Source organism: Haliotis cracherodii, unplaced genomic scaffold (genome assembly GCF_022045235.1).
Source record: "Haliotis cracherodii isolate W230 unplaced genomic scaffold, xgHalCrac1.p SCAF_32, whole genome shotgun sequence".
In the NCBI taxonomy this organism is placed as follows: Eukaryota; Metazoa; Mollusca; class Gastropoda; order Lepetellida; family Haliotidae; genus Haliotis; species Haliotis cracherodii.
Window position 1 is genome coordinate 1818782 of NW_027266289.1, and position 14007 is coordinate 1832788.

Below are 14007 nucleotides of genomic sequence, written 5' to 3' on the forward strand. Positions count from 1 at the left end.
TATACAATGGCATGTCAGAGTTAGTTTAACAACACTGAGCCGTATCTCAGTTATACCATGGTATGTCAGGGTTAGTTTAAGAAAACTGAGCAGTATCTCAGTTATATCATGGTATGTCAGAGTTAGTTTAACAACACTGAGCAGTATCTCAGTTATAGTATGGTATGTCAGGGAGTTAGTTTAACAACACTGAGCAGTATGTCAGTTATACAATGGTATGGCAGAGTTAGTTTAACAACACTGAGCCGTATGTCAGTTATACAATGGTATGGCAGAGTTAGTTTAACAACACTGAGCCGTATCTCAGTTATACCATGGTATGTCAGATTTAGTTTAACAACACTGAGCAGTATCTCAGTCATACCATGGTTTGTCAGAGTTAGTTTAACAACACTGAGCAGTATCTCAGTTAGAGTATGGTATGTCAGGGAGTTAATTTAACAACACTGAGCAGTATCTCAGTTATACCATGGTATGTCAGAGTTAGTTTAACAACACTGAGCAGTATCTCAGTTATAGCATGGTATGTCAGATTTAGTTTAACAACACTGAGCAGTATCTCAGTTATACAATGGTATGTCAGAGTTAGTTTAACAACACTGAGCAGTATCTCAGTTAGAGTATGGTATGTCAGGGAGTTAATTTAACAACACTGAGCAGTATCTCAGTCATACCATGGTATGTCAGAGTTAGTTTAACAACACTGAGCAGTATCTCAGTCATACCATGGTATGTCAGAGTTAGTTTAACAACACTGAGCAGTATCTCAGTCATACCATGGTATGTCAGAGTTAGTTTAACAACACTGAGCAGTATCTCAGTCATACCATGGTATGTCAGAGTTAGTTTAACAACACTGAGCAGTATCTCAGTCATACCATGGTATGTCAGAGTTAGTTTAACAACACTGAGCCGTATCTCAGTCATACCATGGTATGTCAGAGTTAGTTTAACAACACTGAGCAGTATCTCAGTCATACCATGGTATGTCAGAGTTAGTTTAACAACACTGAGCAGTATCTCAGTTATACCATGGTATGTCAGAGTTAGTTTAACAACACTGAGCAGTATCTTAGTCATACCATGGTATGTCAGAGTTAGTTTAACAACACTGAGCAGTATCTCAGTTATACCATGGTATGTCAGTGAGTTAGATTCACAACACTGAGCAGTATCTCAGTTATAGCATGGTATGTCAGAGTTAGTTTAACAACACTGAGCAGTATCTCAGTTATACCATGGTATGTCAGAGTTAGTTTAACAACACTGAGCAGTATCTTTGTCATACCATGGTATGTCAGAGTTAGTTTAACAACACTGAGCAGTATCTCAGTTATACCATGGTATGTCAGAGTTAGTTTAACAACACTGAGCAGTATCTTAGTCATACCATGGTATGTCAGAGTTAGTTTAATAACACTGAGCAGTATCTCAGTTATACCATGGTATGTCAGTGAGTTAGATTCACAACACTGAGCAGTATCTCAGTTATAGCATGGTATGTCAGATTTAGTTTAACAACACTGAGCAGTATCTCAGTTATACCATGGTATGTCAGAGTTAGTTTAACAACACTGAGCCGTATCTTTGTCATACCATGGTATGTCAGAGTAGGTTTAACAACACTGAGCAGTATCTCAGTTATAGCATGGTATGTCAGAGTTAGTTTAACAACACTGAGCGGTATCTCAGTTATAGTATGGTATGTCAGGGAGTTAGTTCAACAACACTGAGCAGTATGTCAGTTATACAATGGCATGTCAGAGTTAGTTTAACAACACTGAGCTGTATCTCAGTTATACCATGGTATGTCAGGGTTAGTTTAAGAAAACTGAGCGGTATCTCAGTTATATCATGGTATGTCAGAGTTAGTTTAACAACACTGAGCAGTATCTCAGTTATAGTATGGTATGTCAGGGAGTTAGTTTAACAACACTGAGCAGTATGTCAGTTATACAATGGTATGTCAGAGTTAGTTTAACAACACTGAGCAGTATCTTAGTTATACCATGGTATGTCAGGGTTAGTTTAACAACACTGAGCAGTATCTCAGTTATACCATGGTATGTCAGGGTTAGTTTAACAACACTGAGCAGTATCTCAGTTATAGCATGGTATGTCAGATTTAGTTTAACAACACTGAGCAGTATCTCAGTTATACCATGGTATGTCAGAGTTAGTTTAACAACACTGAGCAGTATCTCAGTTATAGCATGGTATGTCAGATTTAGTTTAACAACACTGAGCAGTATCTCAGTTATACCATGGTATGTCAGAGTTAGTTTAACAACACTGAGCAGTATCTTATTCATACCATGGTATGTCAGGGAGTTAATTTAACAACACTGAGCAGTATCTTAGTTATACCATGGTATGTCAGGAAATTTGGAAATTTGGAGATATTTGATAAATTAATCTGAAATTTCTTAAATTTTAAGCATATTATAAATTTGACCTCTCGTGACCTTGACCTAAAATGTCATCCAACTTGCACACCCTCTTTTGACTCACATTTCCAATCTTCATCTCGAGTGAGATGTCATCGTTCATGAGCTCCCACTCTTCGCGGAGGATGGGCGTCTGCAGGATGGCCTGGGACTTGGTCGTGACCGGGTCGCCGGAGCAGTGCTGCTGGAAGATCAGCTCCGGGATGGTGGGATGCGACATGCCCTCAAACTTCCACGCCCCGTTCTGAAACCCAGCCCACACCACTCAGAATAGGGGATCCCAGTCCGCGATATCTCCACCACCAGAAGTGTTTATATCCTGATTAATACACAGATGCATACATCTCCCTGAATGATGAAGTGTTTATATCCTGATTAATACACACATACTTACATCTCCCTGAATGATGAAGTGTTTATATCCTGATTAATACACAGATACTTACATCTCCCTGAATGATGAAGTGTTTATATCCTGATTAATACACACATACTTACATCTCCCTGAATGATGAAGTGTTTATATCCTGATTAATACACACATACTTACATCTCCATGAATGATGAAGTGTTTATATGCTGATTAATACACAGATATTTACATCTCCCTGAATGATGAAGTGTTTATATCCTGATTAATACACACATACTTACATCTCCCTGAATGATGAAGTGTTTATATCCTGATTAATACACACATACTTACATCTCCCTGAATGATGAAGTGTTTATATCCAGACCAGTATACAGACAACACATATTGGGTCTCATTTGTTCGTTTGTTTTTACTCTCGCGCACAAGATAGTCTCCATCATTATTCAGCAGTCTCTGAACCTCCTCCCGTGGCAGGACTCCATGAAACCACTCCTCATCTTCTAGACGCGACTTTGGCTGGGGGATCCCCACGTCCTGCACACAAGAGGAGGAAATTGTCAGTAACATCAGTAAGTCTATGATGCAAACAGCAGTTATATATCCCTAACACACAAGAGGATGATATTGTCAGTAACATCAGTTAGTCTGCAATGCATACAGTAGAAATATCATATTCAAGGAGACATTTAGCTGCTTAGTCCCGCCTCCTTCATCACCCACCTGCATGAGTCCCGCCTCCTTCATCACCCACCAGCACGAGTCCAGCCTCCCTCATCACCTGCCTCCCTAAGTCCTGCCTTCCTCATCACCCACCTGCATAAGCCCCGCCTAGCTCATCACCAACCTCCTTAAGCCCCGCCTCCCTCATCACCCACCTCTTTAAGCCCCGCCTCCCTCATGACCCATCTCCCTAAGTCCTGCCTCCCTCATCACCCACCTACATAAGCTCCGCCTCCCTCATCACCCACCTACAGAAGCCCCGCCTCCCTCATCACCCACCTACAGAAGCCCCGCTTCCCTCTTCACCCACCTGCATAAGTCTCGCCTCCCTCATCACCCACCTGCATGAGTCCCGCCTCCCTCATCACCCACCTCCTTAAGCCCCGCCTCCCTCATCACCCACCTGCATGAGTCCCGCCTCCCTCATCACGTTCATGGAGGCCCGGGGGCCATTAGTGAAGCTGCCGGGCTCCGTCTGCTCATAGCTCTCCCGGACACCCCGACCTGTCTCCAAGAGGTCGTCCCGGCTGGACTTGTCGACATCATCCCGGCTAGACTTGAGGCCCTGGTGGGTCTTCCGTAGTGTGGGAAGGTTGGGAAGGGAGAACTTCTTCTTCTTCCCAGTGGAGGACGTGGACGTGTTGGAACACGTCTCCTGCAAGGTCGAGGTCAGTGATAAGGGTCAAGGTCAGTGTAAAGGAAACATGTCAACAGGATTAACAGAATAAACAAGCAGAACCCACCAGATGAGAGTGAGTGAGTGAGTTGGGTTTAATGCTGCTTTTAACAGTATTCCAGTTATATTGCTGCGTGTCAGCTTAATGTGGGAGGAAAGCCTGAAGTGATGCAGGTCTCAGACGTTAACCACTTTGGTGAAACCCACGAGCACGGGTATGGTGCTGACAAACCTAGAAACATAATCGGTGCGAACTGGGATTCAAACCCACAATGATAGGTTTCTGGCGTGCCGAAGGGACGCAACTGGGCACAGCAGCGAATCGCGGCGCCTTAGACGAGGTTAGTTTATTTAACGGCACAACTCACCAGGTCTCCGTTCTCCTGCAAGTCTGTGAGCACTGGCGGGGGGTTGTCTCCAAGCTCATCCAGACCCCGCCCGATGTACGACTGCATCTCCGTCAACCTCTCCACCCGCACCTTCTCCTCTGCAATCTCCTTCTTCAAAATCTCCTGCTGCTTCCGTTTATCCACGTAGCTACAACACACCATCATGCATCATCTCTCACATCATCATGCGTCATCACTCGCATAGAGTGTACACTGTGTGTGACTCACATCATCATGCGTCATCACTCGCATAGAGTGTACACTGTGTGTGACTCACATCATCATGCGTCATCACTCGCAGGAGTGTACACTGTGTGTGACTCACATCATCATGCGTCATCTCTCGCAGGAGTGTACACTGTGTGTGACTCACATCATCATGCGTCATCACTCGCAGGAGTGTACACTGTGTGTGACTCACATCATCATGCGTCATCTCTCGCAGGAGTGTACACTGTGTGTGACTCACATCATCATGCGTCATCACTCGCAGGAGTGTACACTGTGTGTGACTCACATCATCGTGCGTCATCTCTCGCATAGAGTGTACACTGTGTGTGACTCACATCATCATGCGTCATCACTCGCATAGAGTGTACACTGTGTGTGACTCACATCATCATGCGTCATCTCTCGCAGGAGTGTACACTGTGTGTGACTCACATCATCATGCGTCATCTCTCGCAGGAGTGTACACTGTGTGTGACTCACATCATCATGCATCATCTCTCGCAGGAGTGTACACTGTGTGTGACTCACATCATCATGCGTCATCTCTCGCAGGAGTGTACACTGTGTGTGACTCACATCATCATGCGTCATCTCTCGCAGGAGTGTACACTGTGTGTGACTCACATCATCATGCGTCATCTCTCGCAGGAGTGTACACTGTGTGTGACTCACATCATCATGCGTCATCACTCGCATAGAGTGTACACTGTGTGTGACTCACATCATCATGCGTCATCTCTCGCAGGAGTGTACACTGTGTGTGACTCACATCATCATGCGTCATCACTCGCATAGAGTGTACACTGTGTGTGACTCACATCATCATGCGTCATCACTCGCATAGAGTGTACACTGTGTGTGACTCACATCATCATGCGTCATCTCTCGCAGGAGTGTACACTGTGTGTGACTCACATCATCATGCGTCATCACTCGCAGGAGTATACACTGTGTGTGACTCACATCATCATGCGTCATCTCTCGCAGGAGTGTACACTGTGTGTGACTCACATCATCATGCGTCATCTCTCGCAGGAGTGTACACTGTGTGTGACTCACATCATCATGCGTCATCTCTCGCAGGAGTGTACACTGTGTGTGACTCACATCATCATGCGTCATCTCTCGCAGGAGTGTACACTGTGTGTGACTCACATCATCATGCGTCATCTCTCGCAGGAGTGTACACTGTGTGTGACTCACATCATCATGCATCATCTCTCGCAGGAGTGTACACTGTGTGTGACTCACATCATCATGCGTCATCACTCGCATAGAGTGTACACTGTGTGTGACTCACATCATCATGCGTCATCACTCGCAGGAGTGTACACTGTGTGTGACTCACATCATCATGCGTCATCACTCGCATAGAGTGTACACTGTGTGTGACTCACATCATCATGCGTCATCTCTCGCAGGAGTGTACACTGTGTGTGACTCACATCATCATGCGTCATCTCTCGCAGGAGTGTACACTGTGTGTGACTCACATCATCATGCGTCATCACTCGCAGGAGTATACACTGTGTGTGACTCACATCATCATGCGTCATCTCTCGCAGGAGTGTACACTGTGTGTGACTCACATCATCATGCGTCATCTCTCGCAGGAGTGTACACTGTGTGTGACTCACATCATCGTGCGTCATCTCTCGCATAGAGTGTACACTGTGTGTGACTCACATCATCATGCGTCATCTCTCGCAGGAGTGTACACTGTGTGTGACTCACATCATCATGCATCATCTCTCGCAGGAGTGTACACTGTGTGTGACTCACATCATCATGCGTCATCTCTCGCAGGAGTGTACACTGTGTGTGACTCACATCATCATGCGTCATCTCTCGCAGGAGTGTACACTGTGTGTGACTCACATCATCATGCGTCATCACTCGCATAGAGTGTACACTGTGTGTGACTCACATCATCATGCGTCATCTCTCGCAGGAGTGTACACTGTGTGTGACTCACATCATCATGCGTCATCTCTCGCATAGAGTGTACACTGTGTGTGACTCACATCATCATGCGTCATCTCTCGCAGGAGTGTACACTGTGTGTGACTCACATCATCATGCGTCATCTCTCGCAGGAGTGTACACTGTGTGTGACTCACATCATCATGCGTCATCACTCGCATAGAGTGTACACTGTGTGTGACTCACATCATCATGCGTCATCACTCGCATAGAGTGTACACTGTGTGTGACTCACATCATCATGCGTCATCACTCGCAGGAGTGTACACTGTGTGTGACTCACATCATCATGCGTCATCACTCGCATAGAGTGTACACTGTGTGTGACTCACATCATCATGCGTCATCTCTCGCAGGAGTGTACACTGTGTGTGACTCACATCATCATGTGTCATCTCTCGCAGGAGTGTACACTGTGTGTGACTCACATCATCATGCGTCATCTCTCGCAGGAGTGTACACTGTGTGTGACTCACATCATCATGCGTCATCTCTCGCATAGAGTGTACACTGTGTGTGACTCACATCATCATGCGTCATCTCTCGCAGGAGTGTACACTGTGTGTGACTCACATCATCATGTGTCATCTCTCGCAGGAGTGTACACTGTGTGTGACTCACATCATCATGCGTCATCTCTCGCAGGAGTGTACACTGTGTGTGACTCACATCATCATGCGTCATCTCTCGCAGGAGTGTACACTGTGTGTGACTCACATCATCATGCGTCATCACTCGCAGGAGTGTACACTGTGTGTGACTCACATCATCATGCGTCATCTCTCGCAGGAGTGTACACTGTGTGTGACTCACATCATCATGCGTCATCACTCGCATAGAGTGTACACTGTGTGTGACTCACATCATCATGCGTCATCTCTCGCATAGAGTGTACACTGTGTGTGACTCACATCATCATGCGTCATCACTCGCATAGAGTGTACACTGTGTGTGACTCACATCATCATGCGTCATCTCTCGCAGGAGTGTACACTGTGTGTGACTCACATCATCATGCGTCATCTCTCGCAGGAGTGTACACTGTGTGTGACTCACATCATCATGCGTCATCACTCACATCATCATGCGTCATCTCTCGCAGGAGTGTACACTGTGTGTGACTCACATCATCATGCGTCATCACTCGCATAGAGTGTACACTGTGTGTGACTCACATCATCATGCGTCATCACTCGCATAGAGTGTACACTGTGTGTGACTCACATCATCATGCGTCATCTCTCACATCATCATGCGTCATCTCTCGCAGGAGTGTACACTGTGTGTGACTCACATCATCATGCGTCATCTCTCACATCATCATGTGTCATCTCTCGCAGGAGTGTACACTGTGTGTGACTCACATCATCATGCGTCATCTCTCGCAGGAGTGTACACTGTGTGTGACTCACATCATCATGCGTCATCTCTTGCAGGAGTGTACACTGTGTGTGACTCACATCATCATGCGTCATCTCTCGCAGGAGTGTACACTGTGTGTGACTCACATCATCATGCGTCATCTCTCGCAGGAGTGTACACTGTGTGTGACTCACATCATCATGCGTCATCTCTCGCAGGAGTGTACACTGTGTGTGACTCACATCATCATGCGTCATCTCTCGCAGGAGTGTACACTGTGTGTGACTCACATCATCATGCGTCATCTCTCGCAGGAGTGTACACTGTGTGTGACTCACATCATCATGCGTCATCTCTCGCAGGAGTGTACACTGTGTGTGACTCACATCATCATGCGTCATCTCTCGCAGGAGTGTACACTGTGTGTGACTCACATCATCATGCGTCATCACTCGCAGGAGTGTACACTGTGTGTGACTCACATCATCATGCGTCATCTCTCGCAGGAGTGTACACTGTGTGTGACTCACATCATCATGCGTCATCTCTCACAGGAGTGTACACTGTGTGTGACTCACATCATCATGCGTCATCTCTCACAGGAGTGTACACTGTGTGTGACTCACATCATCATGCGTCATCTCTCGCAGGAGTATACACTGTGTGTGACTCACATCATCATGCGTCATCTCTCGCAGGAGTGTACACTGTGTGTGACTCACATCATCATGCGTCATCTCTCGCAGGAGTGTACACTGTGTGTGACTCACATCATCATGCGTCATCACTCGCATAGAGTGTACACTGTGTGTGACTCACATCATCATGCGTCATCACTCGCAGGAGTGTACACTGTGTGTGACTCACATCATCATGCGTCATCACTCGCATAGAGTGTACACTGTGTGTGACTCACATCATCATGCGTCATCTCTCGCAGGAGTGTACACTGTGTGTGACTCACATCATCATGCGTCATCACTCGCATAGAGTGTACACTGTGTGTGACTCACATCATCATGCGTCATCTCTCGCATAGAGTGTACACTGTGTGTGACTCACATCATCATGCGTCATCTCTCGCATAGAGTGTACACTGTGTGTGACTCACATCATCATGCGTCATCACTCGCATAGAGTGTACACTGTGTGTGACTCACATCATCATGCGTCATCACTCGCATAGAGTGTACACTGTGTGTGACTCACATCATCATGCGTCATCACTCGCATAGAGTGTACACTGTGTGTGACTCACATCATCATGCGTCATCACTCGCATAGAGTGTACACTGTGTGTGACTCACATCATCATGCGTCATCTCTCGCAGGAGTGTACACTGTGTGTGACTCACATCATCATGCGGCATCACTCGCAGGAGTGTACACTGTGTGTGACTCACATCATCATGCGTCATCTCTCACATCATCATGCGTCATCACTCGCATAGAGTGTACACTGTGTGTGACTCACATCATCATGCGTCATCACTCGCATAGAGTGTACACTGTGTGTGACTCACATCATCGTGCGTCATCTCTCGCATAGAGTGTACACTGTGTGTGACTCACATCATCGTGCGTCATCTCTCGCATAGAGTGTACACTGTGTGTGACTCACATCATCGTGCGTCATCTCTCGCATAGAGTGTACACTGTGTGTGACTCACATCATCGTGCGTCATCTCTCGCATAGAGTGTACACTGTGTGTGACTCACATCATCATGCGTCATCTCTCGCAGGAGTATACACTGTGTGGCTCACATCATCATGCGTCATCTCTCGCAGGAGTGTACACTGTGTGTGACTCACATCATCATGCGTCATCTCTCGCAGGAGTGTACACTGTGTGTGACTCACATCATCATGCGTCATCTCTCGCATAGAGTGTACACTGTGTGTGACTCACATCATCGTGCGTCATCTCTCGCATAGAGTGTACACTGTGTGTGACTCACATCATCATGCATCATCACTCGCAGGAGTGTACACTGTGTGTGACTCACATCATCATGCGTCATCTCTCGCAGGAGTGTACACTGTGTGTGACTCACATCATCATGCGTCATCTCTCGCAGGAGTGTACACTGTGTGTGACTCACATCATCATGCGTCATCTCTCGCAGGAGTGTACACTGTGTGTGACTCACATCATCATGCGTCATCTCTCGCAGGAGTGTACACTGTGTGTGACTCACATCATCATGCGTCATCACTCGCATAGAGTGTACACTGTGTGTGACTCACATCATCATGCGTCATCTCTCGCAGGAGTGTACACTGTGTGGCTCACATCATCATGCGTCATCACTCGCAGGAGTGTACACTGTGTGATGGTGTCAAGGGTGTGTGACTCACTGTGTGATAGTGTAGAGGGTGTGTGACTTTCTGTGTGATAGTGTCGAGGGTGTGTGACTCACTGTGTGATAGTGTAAAGGGTGTCTGAGTCATCGTGTGGTCTTGAGGGTGTGTGACTCACTTTGACGGTGTCAAGGGTGTCTGACTCAATAAGTGATGGTGTCGAGGTTGTGTAACTGACTGTGTGATAGTGTCGAGGGTGTGTAACTCACTGTGTGATAGTGTCGAGGGTGTGTGACTCACTGTGTGATGGTGTCGAGGGTGCGACTCACTGTGTGATAGTGTCGAGGGTGTGTAACTCACTGTGTGATAGTGTCGAGGGTGTGTAACTCACTGTGTGATAGTGTCAAGGGTGTGTAACTCACTGTATGATAGTGTCGAGGGTGTGTAACTCACTGTGTGATAGTGTCGAGGGTGTGTAACTCACCGTGTGATAGTGTCGAGGGTGTGTAACTCACTGTGTGATAACGTCGAGGGTGTGTAACTCACTGTGTGATAGTGTCTAGGGTGTGTAACTCACTGTGTGATAGTGTCGAGGGTGGGTAACTCACTGTGTGATAACGTCGAGGGTGTGTAACTCACTGTGTGATAGTGTCGAGGGTGTGTAACTCACTGTGTGATAGTGTCGAGGGTGTGTAACTCACTGTGTGATAGTGTCGAGGGTGTGTAACTCACTGTGTGATAGTGTCGAGGGTGTGTAACTCACTGTGTGATAACGTCGAGGGTGTGTAACTCACTGTGTGATAGTGTCGAGGGTGTGTAACTCACTGTGTGATAGTGTCGAGGGTGTGTAACTCACCGTGTGATAGTGTCGAGGGTGTGTAACTCACTGTGTGATAGTGTCGAGGGTGTGTAACTCACCGTGTGATAGTGTCGAGGGTATGTAACTCACCGTGTGATAGTGTCAAGGGTGTGTAACTCACTGTGTGATAGTGTCGAGGGTGTGTAACTCACCGTGTGATAGTGTCGAGGGTGCGGTCCTCCTCCACCTTGTCCTCCAGCCCAAGCACCTCTGCTGCTACGTCCTGCAGCAACGACGTCTTCTGCTCCATCGTCGACTGTGAGGCTGCCAACTGATCCCCATACTCCGACTTCCTACACAACACACAACTCCATCTTACACAACACCAACTCACACAACACAATCTTACTCAAGCCCTCCTCCCCAGACAGTACCAACACCAACACAGTGTAAATGGTCATGTATTCCTGCTGAGTCAGTAACTTGTTCCATCTTACACCACCCTCCCTCCCTCCCTCCCTGGACAGTACCATGTATTCCTGCTGAGTCAGCAACTTGCTCCATCTTACACCACCCTCCCTCCCTGGACAGTACCATGTATTCCTGCTGAGTCCGCAACTTGCTCCATCTTACACCACCCTCCCTCCCTGGACAGTACCATGTATTCCTGCTGAGTCCGCAACTTGCTCCATCTCACACCACCCTCCCTCCCTCCCTGGACAGTACCATGTATTCCTGCTGAGTCAGCAACTTGCTCCATCTTACACCACCCTCCCTCCCACCCTCCCTGGACAGTACCATGTATTCCTGCTGAGCCAGCAACTTGCTCCATCTTACACCACCCTCCCTCCCACCCTCCCTGGACAGTACCATGTATTCCTGCTGAGTCAGCAACTTGCTCCATCTTACACCACCCTCCCTCCCTGGACAGTACCATGTATTCCTGCTGAGTCCGCAACTTGCTCCATCTCACACCACCCTCCCTCCCTCCCTGGACAGTACCATGTATTCCTGCTGAGTCAGCAACTTGCTCCATCTTACACCACCCTCCCTCCCTGGACAGTACCATGTATTCCTGCTGAGTCCGCAACTTGTTCCATCTTACACCACCCTCCCTCCCTCCCTCCCTCCCTGGACAGTACCATGTATTCCTGCTGAGTCAGCAACTTGCTCCATCTTACACCACCCTCCCTCCCTGGACAGTACCATGTATTCCTGCTGAGTCCGCAACTTGCTCCATCTTACACCACCCTCCCTCCCTGGACAGTACCATGTATTCCTGCTGAGTCCGCAACTTGCTCCATCTCACACCACCCTCCCTCCCTCCCTGGACAGTACCATGTATTCCTGCTGAGCCAGCAACTTGCTCCATCTTACACCACCCTCCCTCCCACCCTCCCTGGACAGTACCATGTATTCCTGCTGAGTCAGCAACTTGCTCCATCTTACACCACCCTCCCTCCCTGGACAGTACCATGTATTCCTGCTGAGTCCGCAACTTGCTCCATCTCACACCACCCTCCCTCCCTCCCTGGACAGTACCATGTATTCCTGCTGAGTCAGCAACTTGCTCCATCTTACACCACCCTCCCTCCCTGGACAGTACCATGTATTCCTGCTGAGTCCGCAACTTGCTCCATCTTACACCACCCTCCCTCCCTGGACAGTACCATGTATTCCTGCTGAGTCCGCAACTTGCTCCATCTCACACCACCCTCCCTCCCTCCCTGGACAGTACCATGTATTCCTGCTGAGCCAGCAACTTGCTCCATCTTACACCACCCTCCCTCCCACCCTCCCTGGACAGTACCATGTATTCCTGCTGAGTCAGCAACTTGCTCCATCTTACACCACCCTCCCTCCCTGGACAGTACCATGTATTCCTGCTGAGTCAGTAACTTGCTCCATCTCACACCACCCTCCCTCCCTCCCTCCCTGGACAGTACCATGTATTCCTGCTGAGCCAGCAACTTGCTCCATCTTACACCACCCTCCCTCCCACCCTCCCTGGACAGTACCATGTATTCCTGCTGAGTCAACAACTTGCTCCATCTTACACCACCCTCCCTCCCTGGACAGTACCATGTATTCCTGCTGAGTCCGCAACTTGCTCCATCTAACACCACCCTCCCTCCCTCCCTCCCTGGACAGTACCATGTATTCCTGCTGAGTCAGCAACTTGCTCCATCTTACACCACCCACCCTCCCTGGACAGTACCATGTATTCCTGCTGAGTCAGCAACTTGCTCCATCTTACACCACCCACCCTCCCTGGACAGTACCATGTATTCCTGCTGAGTCCGCAACTTGCTCCATCTTACACCACCCTCCCTCCCTCCCTGGACAGTACCATGTATTCCTGCTGAGTCCGCAACTTGCTCCATCTCACACCACCCTCCCTCCCTCCCTCCCTGGACAGTACCATGTATTCCTGCTGAGTCCGCAACTTGCTCCATCTTACACCACCCTCCCTCCCTCCCTGGACAGTACCATGTATTCCTGCTGAGTCCGCAACTTGCTCCATCTCACACCACCCTCCCTCCCTCCCTCCCTGGACAGTACCATGTATTCCTGCTGAGTCCGCAACTTGCTCCATCTAACACCACCCTCCCTCCCTCCCTCCCTGGACAGTACCATGTATTCCTGCTGAGTCCGCAACTTGCTCCATCTAACACCACCCTCCCTCCCTCCCTCCCTGGACAGTACCATGTGTTCCTGCTGT

General features: G+C 48.1%; 1 protein-coding gene across 2 annotated transcripts in view; it reads right to left on the minus strand.

Moving 5' to 3' along the window:
• LOC139477187 (tyrosine-protein kinase Fer-like) overlaps positions 1-14007 on the minus strand; it is a 50872-nt gene that overhangs the window by 7731 nt on the left and 29134 nt on the right. For both annotated transcript variants that reach the window (XM_071259746.1, XM_071259747.1), the window contains 5 exons: positions 11498-11638; positions 4588-4756; positions 3947-4198; positions 3154-3357; positions 2512-2691 (listed from right to left, as the gene is read on the minus strand). In XM_071259746.1, coding sequence (XP_071115847.1) covers positions 2512-2691; positions 3154-3357; positions 3947-4198; positions 4588-4756; positions 11498-11638 — 946 coding nt within the window. The remainder of the gene's footprint in view (positions 1-2511; positions 2692-3153; positions 3358-3946; positions 4199-4587; positions 4757-11497; positions 11639-14007) is intronic.